General features: G+C 37.0%; 1 protein-coding gene across 1 annotated transcript in view; it reads left to right on the forward strand.

Annotated features, from left to right (window-relative positions):
- Positions 1-19,393, forward strand: part of FBN2 (fibrillin 2) — a 220,154-nt gene that overhangs the window by 162,917 nt on the left and 37,844 nt on the right. The window contains exons 32-41 of the mRNA XM_070465076.1: positions 119-241; positions 2,701-2,823; positions 4,539-4,664; positions 9,651-9,773; positions 10,332-10,454; positions 12,899-13,060; positions 13,785-13,853; positions 14,297-14,422; positions 15,832-15,957; positions 16,564-16,716. Coding sequence (XP_070321177.1) covers positions 119-241; positions 2,701-2,823; positions 4,539-4,664; positions 9,651-9,773; positions 10,332-10,454; positions 12,899-13,060; positions 13,785-13,853; positions 14,297-14,422; positions 15,832-15,957; positions 16,564-16,716 — 1,254 coding nt within the window. The remainder of the gene's footprint in view (positions 1-118; positions 242-2,700; positions 2,824-4,538; positions 4,665-9,650; positions 9,774-10,331; positions 10,455-12,898; positions 13,061-13,784; positions 13,854-14,296; positions 14,423-15,831; positions 15,958-16,563; positions 16,717-19,393) is intronic.

Below are 19,393 nucleotides of genomic sequence, written 5' to 3' on the forward strand. Positions count from 1 at the left end.
TAAAAGTCAGGTTATTTTCTCTGTGTTTGCTTTAAAACTTTGCCTGTACAGACATATCTTGAAAGTAGAATTAATTAGGTTGTCTCTTATCTTCTCCACATTCACTGTGGTTTCTCAGATGTGGATGAGTGTGAAATTGGTGCCCACAACTGTGACATGCATGCCTCGTGTCTAAACGTCCCAGGAAGCTTCAAGTGTAGCTGCAGAGAAGGCTGGGTTGGAAATGGCATCAAATGTATTGGTGAGTAGTTTGCAAATGTAAATAAGCTTTGCTAAGACGCAAAATTCCTAGAGGCTGTTCTTTGCACAGTTGTTAACCCACATACTTGAATAGGAACATGCCTCTTATTTTCATTTAGTCTCTTGAAAATCAAAGGCTGTATTTCATTGCAAGATAATTCCTGTCCAAGAGTTTCCTTTAACCTTTGTATAAGTGATCAAATTACAACAATATGCCTTGGCATCTGCATTTTAATGTGTTGTTGTTCAGTAAGTTATTTGATGTGCAGCCAGAAATCCAAACAGCTGTAGGATGAAAAATGACTCATATATTTTTTCAGTCTTTTTCTAGAGTAATCATAAGATATAAAACCCAGTGAAATAAATGAAGGGAATGTAAAGGGGTTTTTGTTTTGTTTTGTTTTTGTTTTTTCAGATAACCTAAGTCTGTCATAACTGATTGATAGCAAACTTCTTAATAGAAAATAGAATTCTTCTTCCAGGGAAACCTAAATGTTTTGGATTCCAAGAGGCCAGATTAGAAGGAGAATGGGAAGACAGTTGCCTTTCTCCAAGTTTTATGGTTCTTGACCAGAGGCTATTAAGTCCTTTATAGCTGGGAGGCAGGGAACTGGATTTTCCTCTTGATATCATTCATAGTGCTGCTTAACAATAAAGTGTGTTCCAACATATAAAAATTATCCAGCTCAATTCAAAATACCAGTTAAAGCAGGTGAAACTGTCCTCCCCACAATTCCTCATTAAAACCTGATGATAAGCCTGCGGTAAGGATTTGGTGATAGTTTTAAGATCTCTTATTAAAAACGTATTAGTTTATTTGAATGTACTTTCTTATCCACTCAATTGTTTTATACTTGTCATATGTTTGTAGCTGACTAGAATTTGAATTACCATAGTTTCTAAATAACTTTGCTAAGGAACATTCTATCGTGGCATCATTAAGTCCACTAGCTCCCTATCCTAGTCCGGACATCTTTCTATCATTGATCCAATGATTTTTCAGCCATATCCCCATTCCCGTTATTCTAGTACCATTTGTTCACTCTTTTTCTCCTTTTCTGGCCTCCTTTTTTGGTGCTGCTTGTCCATCTGTCACTTTGGCCAACTATTTGGAAAATAGCCTGCCTTCAATACAAGAGATTTAACCATGTGCAGGCACCAGATCCACCTTCTTTCCAACTCCATCCCCCTTCGCTGGTTGCAGCTGTTCTGTCTGTCTCCCCAGCCGCTTCCTCTCTGTTAGTTGCCTAGAAGACCTCCTCATATGTTTGCTCGCTCCCTCTCTGGTCCTCCTGCAATCCATTCTCCACATAGCAGCCAGACCAATATTTTAAACCATGGGTCTGATTTCTTCATAATTGTCATTTTAGCCCATTGAATTCCGGATAAAATTCAGCTTCCTTCACATGGTTTAGAAGACCTTGTGGCATCTTGCTACCATCTCTCCTGCTTCACCTTCCATTATCCTGAGTCTCCTACACTGTGCTTTATCACTCTGACCTCCTTTAATTGTCACACCAAGTGATGTTCCTTCTCAATGTCTTTATATGTGCTGTTCCCTCTGCAGGGAAGACCCATCCCTACTTCTCTTTAGCAGGTCAACTCTTGCTCATCCTTCAGGTGCAAAGTTAACTAAAAATAATTTGTCAGTGGGACTTTCCTAATTCCTGCATTCCAGATTAGACTCCTTTTCTTATTTCCTCATATTTCTTCATGGTATGTGTATGACAGTGTTTAATTTAATTTTCTGTGTTTAGCATGTGCCTTTTCCATTAGACTAGGGGCTCCATGAGCTTCCCTGGCAGCTCAGTCTGTAAAGAATCTGCCTGCCAATTCAGGAGACCCAAGAGATGTGGGTTCCATCATCCCTGGGTCTGGAAGATCCCCTGGAGGAGGAAATGGCAACCCACTCCAGTAACCTTGCCAGGGAAATTCCATAGAGAGAGGAGCCTGGCAGGCTACAGTCCATGGGGTCACAAAGAAGTCGGACACAACTTAGTGACTAAACCAGGGGCTCTGTGAGGTCAAGAATCATATCTTGGTTTCCTCATCTATAAAATGAACTTGAAAACTGTATGGTAATTGTCCTGCTCTGAAGTTCAATATTATCTTGAAAATTACCCACGTTTTTAGTGACAAAGTAGCCAATGATAAAATTCCCCCTAAGTAGAAATCAGAAGGAAATCTAGCCCTGGTTTTCTTTTAAACATTATAATTCTAGTTGATTAGATAGCTCAAAAAACACTTGAACTAATTATTTTGGCCCATGTTTGTGGCACGAGCATTTTGGATCATAGATCGGAGGTCTTAGAAAATTAGAACTGTGACTTTACCAGTCAACTAAAACATATTCCATTTGGCCACTTTACATTTAAATTAAGACAAATGAAAATCTTTCTGGGTGTTTAAATAGTCCATCTTCATTTCTGAACTTCACTGCTGTGTTCTCTTGACATGCAGATCTGGACGAATGTTCTAATGGAACCCACCAGTGCAGCGTAAATGCTCAATGTGTTAATACCCCAGGCTCCTACCGATGTGCCTGCTCCGAAGGATTCACTGGAGACGGATTTACCTGCTCAGGTGGGTGAGGTCCTGATTTTCACAGAGCCCTGTATATGTGTTTGTCATTGGAAGAAACCTGTAGTTAAAGGAGATTGAAATCACTACCTCTGTCTTTACACTTGACTTGTAGGTGAATGTGTATTTTTGCTTACGTTAAACACAAAAACCAAGAAATTTTTTAAAATAATGGCATTTATTACTGTTATGTGGTCTTAATGACTTAATGACTTAATGTGGTCATTTCCTTTTATTCATTAGTAAACACGATGGCCAAAAACACAGGTTCTGATTCAGACCACTTAGATTCAGACCTTGCCTGTGCTGCTTACCGGCTGTGTAGCCTTAAGCGAGTTCCTTAACCTGTGTGTCCTTAGTTTCTCCATTTTGGAATGGACACGGTGGCAGTAATGATAATGATACTATTTCCCCCCCTTTTTTTTAATATCACCGAATGAACGACATGTGGGAAAATTATTCAGCTTCTTAAAATCTATGACCTACCCAATCACGGTTATTTATTGTGTTTATAAAAATCTCAGTTTATCATATGGTTTTGAAAGGATTAAATGGAATGATATAAGTAAAGAGCTTAGAAACATGCATCATAAGAGCTCAGTAAATGTGGCTAAATTCATACTACATTCTTTGAGGATAAAACATCCATTCATTATATTCATGTAAAAGGCTCGAATCATCTTTCTGGACATAAAGAACAATACTTCTCAGCTTGAAAGATAGGTGTTTCTCAGTTTAATGTACATACATTTAACCCCAAATTAAAAGATAATTTTTTGTTATGATTATTGATGTCAAGAACTCAGACTTAAAATTCTCTAATGCCTCTTTAAGAAAAGATGTGTATTCAGTTGTAAAGCTTTCTTCCTTTTAAACCTTGGGTGCTGCGTCTTTCTCAGCATGTCTGCACTGTGGTGTGAAGGCAAGGGCCTGGCCTTGGAGTCAGACACAGCTGCGCTCAGACCCTGGCTCAACCGCACATTAGCTCACTGCGACTCCCACGGCTCAGTCGCTACTCTTAGCCTCGGGTCCTTCCTCTTCTAAACCTCACAGGGTTGGTGAACTAAATAAAAACATGCATGTCAGGGAACTAGCACACTCCCTGGCAAGTGTTAGGCCCTCAATAAACATTGGTTTCTGCCTTTAACCCCTTTTTCCATGTGATAGAGTCAAATGAATTGTCTTTAAGATCTATGAATAATGCTCATTTGTGTAATTAAAATAAGAATGAGACTCTTCTTTTTGTAATTAAAATTTAATGAGATCGTAATGGCATGAAAGAAACTTTCCTCATTCCCATAGAGTGTCCCTGCTTTGCTTAAAAATGCTTGAATTAATGAAAGAAAGAGTTGTTCATTTTAACTCTAGTGTTTTCAAATGAATTAATGCCATTTTAAGATTAATTCCAACGTTCTTGGCTATCTGTAAATGATGTTGCTATAGCACTGATGCATCAAATTAGCCTTAAAGAGAACTAAGACAGATGGGAGAAACATCTCATACCTCATTCCTCCTGTTTATTGTGATGGAATTGCATGTCATAGATTAAATAGCTTTACTGTCAAATGGCATACCTTTATTTAGGTGTGTATGGATAATTGTTCGATGTTAATGAACACTAACTCAGGCCAGTGAGATTGGTTTAGTTATGGAACAGAGAAAAAAATGTGTCAGGAGATTTGGAACTTTAATAGAGATGTAATTTGCTCCTTCAACAGATGTTGATGAATGTGCAGAAAACATAAATCTCTGTGAGAACGGACAATGCCTCAATGTCCCAGGCGCATATCGCTGCGAGTGTGAGATGGGCTTCACGCCAGCCTCAGACAGCAGGTCCTGCCAAGGTGGGTCACCAGGATTCCAACTCATTTCCAAGTTGGATCAACTGCAACAAATGAAACCACAAAAAGGGCTGGAACGGGCTCCACCTGGAAGCAGAATACACAGCACATGCTGCACATATAAAAGTCATTTGTTTAAGCATGGATTATTTTGCCGAATGAATAATGATGAAGGCGGCTTTCATCTCTTATGAAGTTTTCCTGGCCAAGAGCCAATAGTTGGAACTTTGGCTTATTCAATTTTTTTTAACTATTTCTTTTTTTTTTACTTTTCTTTTGTTTTTAATCACTAAATGAATGACATGTGGATAAACTGTTCAGCTTTTAAAATATGATACATTATGTACCTCAATCACTGCTATGTAATGTGTTTATCAGAATCTAGGTAGCTCATTTTTGGCGTTACCTTCTTACCTGAGTTGACTATCTGCATGTCTGGGACTGGAGGTCCTCCAGGAACTCATCAAGAACTACACCTTTTGCTGAATAGTCATGTCGCCTTCCTCTTAAGTTATGACATCACCCCCTTTCCTGGAAATGGGACTTTGTAACTAGTGTGATATCTTTCCAAGTAAAAGAAGTTGAATTTTCTTTTACATTAGAGACTCAATTCACATTGCATTGAGTTTGGGTCATCACTGTGTTCTCAAGAGTACATTAAAATGTAAATAAAGAAAGGAGAGGACTGAAAACGATTCATATGCCATAAAGTTTTTAACGAAATTAGTGATTCATAAAAAGCCTTAAAAAAATAACTCAGGCTGGCTGCTAGGCAAAGATTTTTTAAATGAAACCAGATTATAGGCTTTCCCTACGTGAGTCCCTAGTCAAATGAACAGAAATAGTAAATGCCAACTTACACACACACAGGCATACACTTCACCAACCAAATGAAAATTATACAATCTGGCGCAGCTTGAACTAGAGCCTGACTCTGCCCCACCACCAGAAGTATCACTGAAGAGAGAAAGTGTGCCTAAAAGATCATGGAATTTTCCATAAATATCTACAAATTTGGATTGAATCAGAAGAAGAGAATGAGTAGTAGACTCTGGGAAAATACTAGAAACTGAAAGCCTTTGTGCTTCTACTTTGACCTGCTAGGTTGAGCAGAATCTAAACCATTTTATACAGAGCAGCTGTAGAATGAACTTTTTTTTCTTCTTTGTCCTGCTGCTTTCTAAGCATTGAAGCCAGTTAGTAGAAACTGTGAGTCAGTATGGTCATGGAATTACATGATTTATTATGCACGTCAGCTAGACAAGAATTGGTGGGAAAAGGAACAAGTTACCCGTATCCAGACACTTTTGCCAACATAAAATTTCAAAATTAATCCTTTATACTTAAGACAGCATTTGCCCTTCGTAGTTCTATTCCAGTATCTATGGCCTAGGCCCTTCTAAAATTTTTCCCAGAACCTCCCCCAAGGTGATACTAAATAGTTTCTATTTACTGTACTTCTTTCCTGTGTTGACTTTCCCCAAATATGTCATTTCCATGTAGAGAAATCCCAATTGCCAGGGCATCTGAGAGTAGCACACACATAGCTCACCCTCTGCTCCATTTAGATGGATGTCAGCTTTTGAGATCCCCAAAATATAATTCTGTGATTCTGCCTGATTCTCCTTTGTTTTGTCATTTCTTTTTCTGTGAGGTCTGGCACATCTGGACAGTTTATCCTGAGTTACTACTTTAGTTTCTTGACATTTTTCCACCTTATTATAAATTTATATCCCTCTGAATTAATCCTCTGGTCAATATTGTGCATTCAGCGTCTACGTCTAATTTCTGTAGACTTGAAAAGGTTGCTAGAGTTGGCCATTTCTCAGTATTCTTCACCAAAATGGAAGCGTGCAAAATCTGCAGGAACCTCTTCAGGGACAGGTTAGGACTCCCGTCAGGTGGAGTGAACGCAGACAGAGCATTTCTCATGATGCCTGAAGAGAGATCAGGGGCCAGGCTCATCAACAAAGACCACACAGAACCCAGCAGAGGTCTTCCCGTCCGTGTTCCTCACCTTCCCCTACCTTGTGAAGCTCTGGGCCACAGAACAGAAGCTTTAGGGAACCCATACCCCAAGCTGTCTTCCAAAGAGATCCTAAGGTTAAAAAAGAAGGGAAGATGTCAAGAAGCTCCATCGAAACTGTATCGGAGTACAGTTGACACTTGAATAATGCAGGGGCTGGTGACGCCTACCCTCAGCGCGGTAGGCGATCTGTGTTCAACTTGTAGTTGGTCCTCGGTCTTCCCCGTTCCTCTGTTTTCCTGGATCCGCATATTTAACCAACCGCAGATAGTGTAGCTGTAGTACATACACTGCAGTATTTACTACTGGGGAAAAAAAGCCATGTTTAAGTAGACAGATGCAGTTCAAACCTCTTGTTCAAGCACCAACTGTATATAAAAACTCTTACAAGAGCTGACCAAGTAAAGTGTACATAAGCTGAAACAACAGCTACTATGCTGTTATGTCTATGGAAATAACAGAAGAAGAACATACAAAAAATATAATCAATTCAGAGTAGAAGAAAACTAGTCAAGGAACAAGAGCAGATTCCATGTAGGTATGTTGTACCATAGATCATCTTAATAAAAGCATATGATTGCGCAAGTTCAAAGTAATTATAAGAATAGAAAAGACATTGCAGAATCAGCGGAAACAAAAGACACGGGCCAATTGAGGAAAATCAGAGAACTATTAAATAGACCCAGCAAAGAATAGAGGAGATGAAAATGTAATTACTAGTGAGATAATCACAGTGAAAAAAAAGGGGGAAATAAATTAAGAAAAGACAAAGGCCATAAGCTTAAGTATAATGGGTGTTTCTGAAGTGAAGCGTTCCTAAAAGTTGAATAGAAAAACGTATTGAGATTCCGTGGGAGAAATAAAGAAAGAAAAAAAAAAAAAAAAGAAAAACGTATTGAACAACTAAACATTTTCCTAAAATAGAAGAAAGAACTGAATATACAGGAAGGGGTAAATCATAAGACAAATTTTTAGCTTTATTGTATTTGTCAGCTTAAGTCATAGAGATGCTTCAAACTCCAGATAGAAAAGACAAGCCTTGAACAAGAAATACACATTAGAATGCTGCCTTCCCAGTTATAAGAACACATGTGACAAGAAGATTGTACCTCAGAGTTAATTATATAGACAATAGACATATCCTTACATGTGAAATAATTCAGAAAGAAAGCACCTATGGGCTCTCTTTTTTTTGTCTTGGGGGAAGAAAACGACACAATTTAGCAGCAATGAAATGGCCAAATCACGGAATATAAATGGGGAGGGAGGAAGCAGTAATTGGAGAAGTGACAATAAAAACATTATTGATTTTAAAGAATTAGTACTAAATTCTTTAGAGATTATGGTAAATGGCATGAACATTTAAAAACTGAAAATAATACGAATAACAAAAATGAGTTGGAAGCATATATATATTCATGCTAATTTTAATCATCATTGTGTAGAATCCACTAATACTGTCTTAAAATCATTTGAATTTAACATAAAGCCAAAAGGTGATAAGGTTTTAGTATTTTTCATCAATTCTTTATGCTAGTATTTCAGAAGCTACTGACATAGTGAAAAATTGATTTGATGCTTGAACATGGTTCACTCTCTGAATATGCATTGAGAAATATCAGTATTTGAAATATTGTTCATCCAATTATGATAAGTCTGGATAGAAGCATTTTTCAGTGATTTTTGTTTTTGCTGTCTTATTTTCTGTATTGTTTCCTATCTTTTCTGTTTCTTCAATACTTTTCTATATTGTTCAAATTTCTGAATATACATCAACTTTATAAAAACAAGATAATATTCTTTTAAAAAACCTTATTTCACACAACTTTTTCATTATTCCAGTGGAAGTTATTTGTAATAAAATTCATTTAAAAGTAAAATGCATACACATAAGGCTGATAATACATTTACAGCTTAATGCAACTCAGTTATTAAACTAACTTAATGAGTCTTTACTCATTTATATAAAAAGAATAACTTTATTGCCCCAACACAAGTAAAGACAACTTTACACATCAGTTGAACTTCTAAACACAATTTGAACCATACTTTAAATATAAGATAATTGAAATGCTTTATTTTGACTATCATGAAAGACCCTTTTGTACTTAAGATATAGCTGTCTTGAGACAGCATTTTAGAATGACTTGTCTAGTCTTGCCTGAAATGGCATGCCTGGTCTGCATTCTCAGAATATGAGGTTATTTGTGTACAAAAATGTCCATCCTCTTCCTCTGAGTAAAAATACAGATTATTTCTACAGCTGGACAGGCATACATATGCCTTCATTTTCATATGAATGAAGAGTAATAACTTCTCATTTATTTTGAGTTAAAGCTTCATGGAAGACTTTTATAACCTGAATTTATGACTTCAGGCCAACAGAGATGTTTTAATGAAATTGAAGGAATGTGGGGCAATGATGATCTTATTACACACTACTGGGGAAAAAATTCTTTTTCTGTTTATAATTGACCTTATTAAAACAGGTCAGATTACAGAATAAAAAAGTTTAAATAAGTTAAACTTAAATAATTTAAAAGATACATTTAATATTTAAAATGTTATATATTTTACATGTTGCAGATATTTCTAAAACATCTCATGTTTTCATTATTGGAATCTTTGAATTTGTTTTTATTTTTCATTTTTTTGTAATCTTATTCCCTTCACATGTTTGTACTTAATTTAAAAAAAAATGTTTAAGCCCCAGGCCCATTTTTTCTTAAGTATTTTGCAACCCAAGACAGTTAAAATACTGTCAATAAAATGAAATAATATCCTTTTATGTCTTTGCTCCATCTGAATGTTAGTTGGTTGCTGTTTACGTGACATCTCTGGTCAAAGTAAATGAAAATTTTTTGCTCCATAAAAACATCTGAGGAGATGGAATAATTTATTAATGTCACCCAGTAAATTGAAATCTTTATAATCAAGAGATTACTATTTTTTTTAATCTCCAGATATTGATGAATGCTCCTTCCAAAATATTTGTGTCTTTGGAACATGTAATAATTTGCCTGGAATGTTTCATTGTATCTGTGATGATGGTTATGAATTGGACAGAACAGGAGGGAACTGTACAGGTATGCCAGTTAAGGGCTTAATTGTGTTGTTATTAAATGAAATGAACCTTTTTGTGCTAGACATAAAAGTTCCCCAAATTTCTGCCTAGACTGCTATGCCTTAGGTTATTGAAAAAGGAAATTATATTCTGATATATTTATTTCTAACTGTGAGGTTGATTTGTTGTAATGTAAACAGCTTAATTTTAAATATCCAACATGAAACTAGTAACATATCTCTGTATATATTTATAATGTCCACATATGTGTACAGTTATACATATATTTACGTTTAATTCAAGCAAGAAATGATACCGTGATTTTCTTCAGAATTGCAGCTTTTCAATATAATTTACTTATTTATTTATTTATTAAAGATATTAAATGATACCATTGTGAATACTGTCTGATTGACATATGGAAATGGCTTTAGGTGTGTACAAGTATTTCATTGTGCTGAATCCCTCCTAAAGATTTTTAGTCTGCTGACTTTCAGAATTTCCACCAAATCCTTTGGAACAGCAGTATGCACAAGGAAAGTAAAGATGTTGATGTGGGCATTCTAAATGTTTTTCCTAGATATTGATGAGTGTGCAGATCCAATAAACTGTGTGAACGGCCTGTGTGTCAACACTCCTGGTCGCTATGAGTGTAACTGTCCACCCGATTTCCAGCTGAACCCCACTGGTGTGGGGTGTGTTGGTAAGTAAAAGCAATATGAAACCAACAGATAGAAGCACACAGAGTTAAATACTCATACTCTCTTGGTAACGAACTGTGATATGAGCATTTGCTACAATTAACTTAAAATAGTACTCCTTTACCTGAAGCAAACTAGATTGCCAAAATACATGGTCACTTTTATCCTGCTAATCTTCCAAGTCATATTTTGAAACAGGAATTTTTGAGACATCTCACAGACTTGGGAACCGGAGCCCTAGAGGTACAGTCACTAAATGGCAGGGCTGAAGCAGTGTCCCCAAGTTGCCTGGCTCCCTGTCCAGCGCATTGACCAGGACAGATGCCTTTGAAATGTGGACTCAGTTTTACAAAATGAATATGTTTTAGGTTCATGCATGACAGTCGACAAGGCAAGCAGTTAATGGTACTTATACCTTTAGTTATATAATTCTTCAAAACCAAGAAAAAAACCTGTATTTCTATAGGTATAAGAAAAACCTGTCTTTCTATGGGTATAAGAAAAACCTATATTTATATAGGTATATATTCCTTCAAAACCAGGAAAATATGGAATAAAATTTGTTAGTTATGATTAAATTCCCATTAAAATTTTTAATAAGATTGTGCCTTTTTCTTATGCAAATTATTTTCAAAATTACTTACAAATATGAAAAGTAAAAAGGTTTGTTGGATACAGATGGCAGATAACAGTGACTGTTTTTCCTGAGAGGAGAACCAGCAGTTCCTCTTGAGGCTCTTTATATCAAAGAAAGTAATATCATCACAGACCCTTCCAGAAACACAAGGAAACATGTTCAGTGCCTCGTTATTTGTGGTGGCAAGAATTTAAAAACCATTTTTGGAGAGTGGGTTGATTAAAAAGAATGGCACACTACAATATTGTAAAGTAATTAGCCTCCAACTAATAAAAATAAATGAAAAAAAAAAAAGAATGGCAGTTGGGCACTGTGAGTTGACAGCATGTTATAAAGATAGAATGAGGCAAAATACCATTCATAGAAATTTAAAATGTGCACCAAAAAGCCCCCCTAAAATACTAATTTTGCTACAGGACAGACCGTAAAAAGTAATATTAAGCACTTTCCAATGTTTGAGTAGGGGAAGAGGAAGGAGAATGGAGAGCAGGGATAAAAGGGAAAGAGTGATAGGGAGGAAAGAAGGAAGGATGAATGAATACAAGCCTAGTAAGAGCAGAACCATGAGTTAACCCTTCTGTTAGCACCTGAGATTTGGCAACAAAAATAAAACTTAAAAGAATTGAGAAAAGAAAGTAAAAGAATAAAAAGCTGCCCAAGTGATTATACTGTGCAGCTGGAGATGAAAACTACTTGGCAGACGGTAAAGAACCTTGGCTTGTACTCTGATTTGAGATGGGACGCCTTTGGAAGTGGCCTGACCCAAGGTAATGCTTCTGAAGGAAGCTATGGTAGGAAAAATAGACTGTAGGTGAATCAGGAGATGAGTTAGGAAACGGTTGCTGTAGTCCAGGTGAGGGGTGATGGTGGCTTGAACTCAGGTTGCAGTGATGTTGAAAGCAGTGGTAAGTCATCAGATTCCAGGTATATTTTGAAGGTAGTGTTGACAAATCTTGTTAACCGGATTGAATAAGGAGTCAAAGCTTGACTCCAAAGTTTAGAGCCTGAGCAGTTTTAAAAAATGAGTTTTCTGTTTATTGAAAATGCAAAAAAGCCTGCGAGAGAAATGGAGCAGGTTTTTTATGTGGAAGCAAGAGTATCAAGTGTTTGACTTCAGACACGATAACTTTAAAATAGCTCTTAGATATCTAAGAGGAGAAATAAAATACTCGGCACCTGGCAGAAAGATCTGGAGTTCAAGGGAGAGGTGAAAGATGGAACCACAAATTTGATTGTGGTTAGAGTGATGGAACTAATGAGGTGATCTAGATGATACTCAGAGACAAGAAAAAATTTGAGAGTCACTTTTTCTCTTAAATATCCTTTCTAAGCTTGTAACAGACTGACTCTTCCCAAACTTGCAAAACTTGATGTGCAAATTGAAGCAAAACTTTGGGAGAATAAAGATTATGGGAAGGAGAGGAAGGAGGTTGCATTATCACTATTTTCTGTAATAGGATACATTGTTTTAACTTATAGTGGATTTCATTTCCTTTGTTGATAAACTCATGATATAGACTGATTGAGTATTAGGAAGCGTTTTTTTGCATTCATTTTATTAAAGGTCTAGAATGTCCCAGGTGAGTAATTGCTTACTCTGTTTAGCCCATGATCTATATGGATGTCTAAACATGGGAAAGTGTTGGAGTTGATTTAATTCCTACAACTTGGAGAAACTGTAAAGCACGTGGTGATTTCGTGCAGGGAGTTGATGTGCAGAATTGGAATTTCATCATTTGAGCGACCTTTCTCCAGAATGACATTCTTAGCGCTGTAAGGACCGTTGTAAACTCCTGTGTTTTTCTGCAGACAACCGCGTGGGCAACTGCTACCTGAAGTTCGGTCCCCGGGGCGATGGGAGCCTGTCCTGCAACACTGAGATTGGGGTGGGCGTCAGCCGCTCCTCCTGCTGCTGCTCTCTGGGGAAGGCCTGGGGGAACCCCTGCGAGACCTGCCCCCCTGTCAACAGCAGTGAGTATGAGGCCGAGGAAGGGGACAGGGACCCTCTAGTAGCTGAAGACTAGCTGCCGAATTCTGGTGCTGGGGACGAGAGAGGAGTGAGAGTGAACTTTGAATCTGGACCACTTTCAGTGATTATGCTGAAACCAGCCAGGAAGCCTTCATAGAAAAGGAATCTGAATTCCTCTCCTCGTATTGTTTTTCTTGATATGATGGGAAGAGAAAACAATTTTTAACCACAATCCACTATGAAGGATGATAATATCAGTTCTCCCTGGTATCACAGATAAAGGCCATTCCTGCTTCTTTTCCAGAGTTGTTTTAGTTAAGGATCATAGACGCATTGTATTCCTCAAGTCCAACCAGGTTATATCTTAAATTGAAATGTGTGTCCTGATATGAGCATAGGTGAAACTTAACATTGTTGAATCTTTGAGTTTTCATTTACTAGCCAAAATAAGTTGTTGATATAAATTGTCTGAAAGTAGTTTTTTTCTTTAATTAAAAACAAATGGGTTTTGTTATTCTACTTTGTAATTTATGAAGTAATGATCTTATTTCAAGTAGGATGTTAATATTCTTTTAAAGATACTGTGTTTGAAAAGGCACCTAGGAAAACATAGACACATCCCTTAGGATATGTGCTTTGAGCTTGGCAGTCGTTAAGTACTAATTCATTGTCTCAGCCTCTTGCACGCAGGTTATCAAATTTCTTTTTCCTTCCCTCGTTTTGTAGCTGAATATTACACTTTGTGTCCTGGAGGTGAAGGCTTCAGACCTAACCCCATTACAATCATCTTAGAAGGTGAGTATACCTCTGATGGTCACCAGATTTAAACAAGAGCTTACTTTTAGAGAAAAGCTGGTAGAAAAGTTAGTGTGCAACAGTCCAGACAAGATTATTTTGCAAAATTACAGGTTGACAGTTGCCAGTTTACTGAAAACTCATTCGTAAGTCAGAAAGACTTTGATCCATTGCAGTGGTGTGTGATTGTTCTGCGGGGAAACTCTTTTTATAATTATCCCCAACTTTCATCATTGTTAGATTTAGTTATTCCTCTTTTCAAATTATAGCAGAGTTCCATGACTAAGCCAGGGGAATTCATGATCACAATAAACCTCCTGTCTTAAGTGTGCATTCACTTGGATGCATGGAAGTCTGCAGGTCTTGCAGTGCCATGCATTTGAAAGCTCTCATAGTGACTCTTGTCTTTCATGACAGTATCTGAGCTGTCTCCCCTTTTGCAGATATTGATGAATGCCAGGAGTTACCAGGACTCTGCCAGGGTGGAAACTGTATTAACACTTTCGGTAGCTTCCAGTGTGAGTGCCCTCAAGGCTACTACCTCAGCGAGGAAACCCGCATCTGTGAAGGTGAGATGAGTTCATACCTGAAAATTATTAGTGCTATTTAAAACAAAATTACTGGTCAGGTCTGGAGAAAAGAGTCCATCTTCAAGTTTTATCAACAGATATGATGAGACTGGTTCATAGTTTTTTTCCTTTTCCGTCCGTGCTTCTAAGTTGTATAATGACGCATGCATGCCAAGTCACTTCAGTTGTGTCCAACTCTTTGTGACCACATGGACTGCAGCCCACCAGGCCCCTTTGTCCACAGGGATTCACCAGACAAGAATACTGGAGTGGGTTGCCATGCTCTCCTCCAAGGGATCTTGTTGACCAAGGAATCGAACCCGGGTCTCCTGCCTTGCAGGCAGACTCTTTACCATCTGAGCCACCAGGGAAGCCCTGTATGATGATGGCTAAATTAATTTACAGATTATTTGCAGTAACTTACTATTATTTTTCTCTGAGTAAATGGGTTGATGATAAAGGGAGAAAGCTGAAATAGTATGAAAGCATTCAATATAAGTTTAACTCTAACTCATATTTTAACTTTATATTTTATATAGAAAAATACATATGTTTGAAGTGGGACCGTTAGGTTAATACTTTCAGTAACTTTTTAATGTTGAACAACATCACCTGAAACAGTTCAAAGGTTATGCAGATGCCTTTCTTGGTTGCATCCCCCATTTCTCATGTGGAAATGTAATCATCCTTTAGGGGCCTGGTCTTCCCACCAGACTGCGAGCTTCTTGAAGCAAGGGCCACATCTAATTCATCTTTATAGCTATAAGTTCTAACTTACAGTAGAATCTCAGTATTTATTTATGGAATGAATGAATTAATGTTTCTAAAACTAAACATTAAACATGTAGTGTAATTATTTCCATTATAACTTTCCTATTGGAACATTTTAGATAAGCACATCTGGAAGAAATGCTTTAATAAGGAGAATAGCCAGAAACTGTGCTACTTCGAGAATCTCTGAATGGGTGTTAATTTGAAAGGAGCTCTAAAGAAAAAGGCTTTCCTAAGTGCCTTCAGTTTAAAGTTGGCACTAAAATTTGATTTCAGTGACGTAAGAGGAAAGTAGCTTTAAAGCAATTCCATCTGAAGAGTATGAAATTTCAGTTTAAAAATATAGGCACCATTGAAGTTATTTTTTTGCCACTTTGGAATAATTTATTTTGATCACCTTTATTTTTAAATGTTAGATTTTTATTTTTCTGAAGAAGGGCATCTTGTAGGTGACATAAATGTATTTTGGGGGTGTTGCCTATGTAATTGGTTTAAATTCTAAATTTTATAAAAAGTAGGATGAATTCTATAAAAATAAAAATTGAGGGGCTCAGCCATATGCTTTGTTCAGTTGTTTAAGTCACTTAAATTCATGGGGAAAATATTTACTAATTAATGGATATTCTTGCATCCCATAGATATTGATGAGTGTTTTGCACATCCTGGTGTGTGTGGACCTGGGACCTGCTACAACACCCTGGGAAATTACACCTGCATTTGCCCACCTGAATACATGCAGGTCAATGGAGGCCACAACTGCATGGGTAGGTAAAGCTCTGAAGTTGAGGAGGTCACTGTTGCTGACTTCCTGGTCATCAGTTATCTCTCAGAGGCAAACGTGTCACAATTATTCAGAAAGTTTGGAAGTTAAATCTCTATGAATAGTAAAGTATTTCAAAGTCTTATAAACTAATGGCTATGTATCATATTTTTAATATATTTTGGCTACATAGTTACATGTTATAAAGCATGAGTCTGAGATAGAAAATTTTAACAAATATTATAATTATATATTCTTAAATACTTTTATTTTCCATTCATATAAATTGAACATTGTTTTACAAATAAGAGAACAATTAAAATCTAATATGTAATGCTTTTTAAATTAAATAAATGCATTTGAATAGAGAAATGTCTATTAACTTTGTCCCCCAAGAAAATTAAAAGTGAAATCCCTTACCTAAAAACAGGAAAGACGCTTAACTAAAAATGATTTGTGTTCAACTTATAGAATTATTTTAAGATACTTACACATGACCATGGAACTTTTCAGAGGTAGTCGAGGAATTTTAGTGTCTCCAGGTGTATGGGGTTTATTATTAGCTACTTGCTGGCAGGATGGGTTGGCATTTTTGTTTTTCTCTGTGTAGACATGAGAAAAAGCTTCTGCTACCGGAGCTATAATGGAACCACTTGTGAGAATGAGTTGCCTTTTAATGTAACAAAGAGGATGTGCTGCTGCACATACAACGTGGGCAAAGCCTGGAACAAACCTTGTGAACCATGCCCAACGCCAGGGACAGGTAAGCACACAGCTCCTGCTTCTGCGGGCGGCCAAGCTAGTGACGAAGGAGGTACGCTACACTAGGGTGAAAGCAAAGGGCTACTAACAGCAGACATAGTTCTGCAAATATCCAAGAGCTCATGTGCTTGGTTTCTCAGGCAGCCAGTCCTCTTTAAAGTCCAAACACTAATTTCTGAGATGTCCCTTGAGTAAAGTCTGGATCCTGAAAATAAGCCCCATTGCCGAAGAGTTAGAATTTTATAACACCAGTCCATTTAAACATGCTGCTTTAATTACTCTTCTCTTCATAAGAGAAGTATTTATTGAGAATCTATTTGTGTCATTGTGTTTTACTTAGAAGATGTCATTTTGATAAATTGTGATTACTTAAATTCCAACATGCTCATTAAGTTTGGTCTTGGAAAACATGCAAAAAAAAAAAATGGATTTGATGAGCAAACTTTACGTAAAAGCAACTTTGGTATCAGAGTTTTCCTTATGCATCCATTCCCTCAAACTTACATGAAATTTTTAGACAGAAAAGAGAACTGGTCTTCACACAGTAAAATTTTTTTCCAAACACAGATTCTCTTGAAAGAAAAACTGAAAGGTTATAGAGACCAGAGCAACAGAATCATCTTAAAATTGTTGCCCACTCGGGTTCTTTTCTATGACCTGAAAAGTAGTCACTCTTAATAGCTGTAGATACTAAGAGTTGAACCAATAGGATAAATAAGAAACAATGATTATGCATTTGTTACCAAATATAGTATTATTTAGGGTACAGTTATTAAAATATTTCATTTAACATGATGAGATGAAATTAAGGAGAGATGATGAAAAGTGACATACGGGGCCTTTTTCAGGTGGCTCAAATTCAATGGGCAAATGGATTTTCTCTTTTGTATTGAAGTACAATTGATAAATAATATCATATTACTTTCAGGATTACAGCATAGTGGTTTGACATTTATATATATTATGGATTTATCTCCACGATAAGTGTAGTAACCCTATGTCCTTGCACAATTTTATTGACTGTATTCCTTATGCTGTACATTACTTTGCTGTGATTTATTTATATTATAGCTGGAAATATGTACCTCTCAATCCCTCACATCTATTTTGCCCTGTCCCCTACTCCCCTCCCCTCTGGCAGCCACCAGGTTTTTCTTTATAACAAAGATTCTTATTTATGTTTTGTTTGTTCATTCATTTTGCTTTTTAGATTCCACATATAAGTGAAATCACACATCGCTCGTCTTTCTCGGTCTGACTTACTTCACTTAGCAAAATACCCTCTAGATTCATCCATGTTGTTGAAAGTGGCAAGATTTCAACAACATGGCTGAATAATAATACTGTATACACATACAGTATACCATCTTGTTTATCTGTTTGCATATCAATGGGCACTTAGGTTGCTTCCGTAGCTTGGCCCTTGTAAATAATGCTACAGAGAACATAGGAATGTATATGTCTTTTTGAATTAGTGTTTTGTTTTCTTCAGATAAATGCTCAGAGATGGAATTGCCAAACTATGACAGTTTTATTTTTAATTTTTGAGAAACCTCCATGCTGTTTTCCATAGTGACTGTACCAATTTACGTTCCTACCAGTGGTATACAAGACTTGCCATTTCTTGTTATCTTCACCAGCACTTGTTATTTGTGATCTTTCTGATAACAGCCATTCTGACAGCTATGAGGTGATGCCTCATTTGCATTTCACTGACAATTGGTGATGTTGAGCATGTTTTCATGTGTCTGTTGGCCATCTGTATGTCTTCCTTAGAAAAGTGTCTATTCAAGTGGTCTGCGCATTTTTAACTGGATTATTTGTATTTTTTATATTGAGTTGTGAGTATTCTTTATATTTTGACATTAATCCCTATTGGATATATCATTTGCAGAAGTCTCATTCTATTCAATAGATTGCCTTTTCCTTTTGTAGATGGTTTCCTTCACTGTGCAAAAGCTTTCTAGTTTGATATAGTCCTGTTTGTTTATTTTTGCTTTTTCCCCCCTTGCCTGAGGAGAAAGATTCAAAAAAATATTGCAAAGACCAATGTTGGAGAACATCCTGCCTATGTTTTCTACTAGGAGTTTTATGGTTTTCAGTCTTATATCTGTTCAGAGTTTTATTTTTTATATGGTGTAAGAAAGTGGCCAGTTGCAGCCTTAGGCAAGTGGCTCTCAGTTTTCCCAGCACTGTTTATTGAAGGGATTGTGTTTTCCCCACTTAGCAATCTGGGCTCTCAGATGTCACTTAGATTATAGTCTTCTGTATGTTACCTGATACTGTTTTCAAGAGTTTTATTCCTGTTTGTAGCAGTGGGCATTCGAAGAATTATGCTACTTAAAAATTAGAATTCTTTTAAGGTCCTGTTAGTTTGGTGAATTACATGTAGTAGTGACGCTCATGCTGCTGCTGCTGAGTCGCTTCAGTCGTGTCCGACTCTGTGTGACCCCATAGACGGCAGCCCACCAGGCTCCCCCATCCCTGGGATTCTCCAGGCTCCCCCATCCCTGGGATTCTCCAGGCAAGAACACAGAAGTGGCTTGCCATTTCCTTCTCCAATGCATGAAAGTGAAGTCGCTCAGTCGTGTCCAACTCTTAGCGACCCCATGGATGGCAGCCTACCAGGCTCCTTGGTCCACGGGATTCTCCAGGCAAGAGTACTGGAGTGGGGTGCC

The sequence above is a fragment of the Odocoileus virginianus genome, chromosome 3 (assembly GCF_023699985.2).
Source record: "Odocoileus virginianus isolate 20LAN1187 ecotype Illinois chromosome 3, Ovbor_1.2, whole genome shotgun sequence".
In the NCBI taxonomy this organism is placed as follows: domain Eukaryota; kingdom Metazoa; phylum Chordata; class Mammalia; order Artiodactyla; family Cervidae; genus Odocoileus; species Odocoileus virginianus.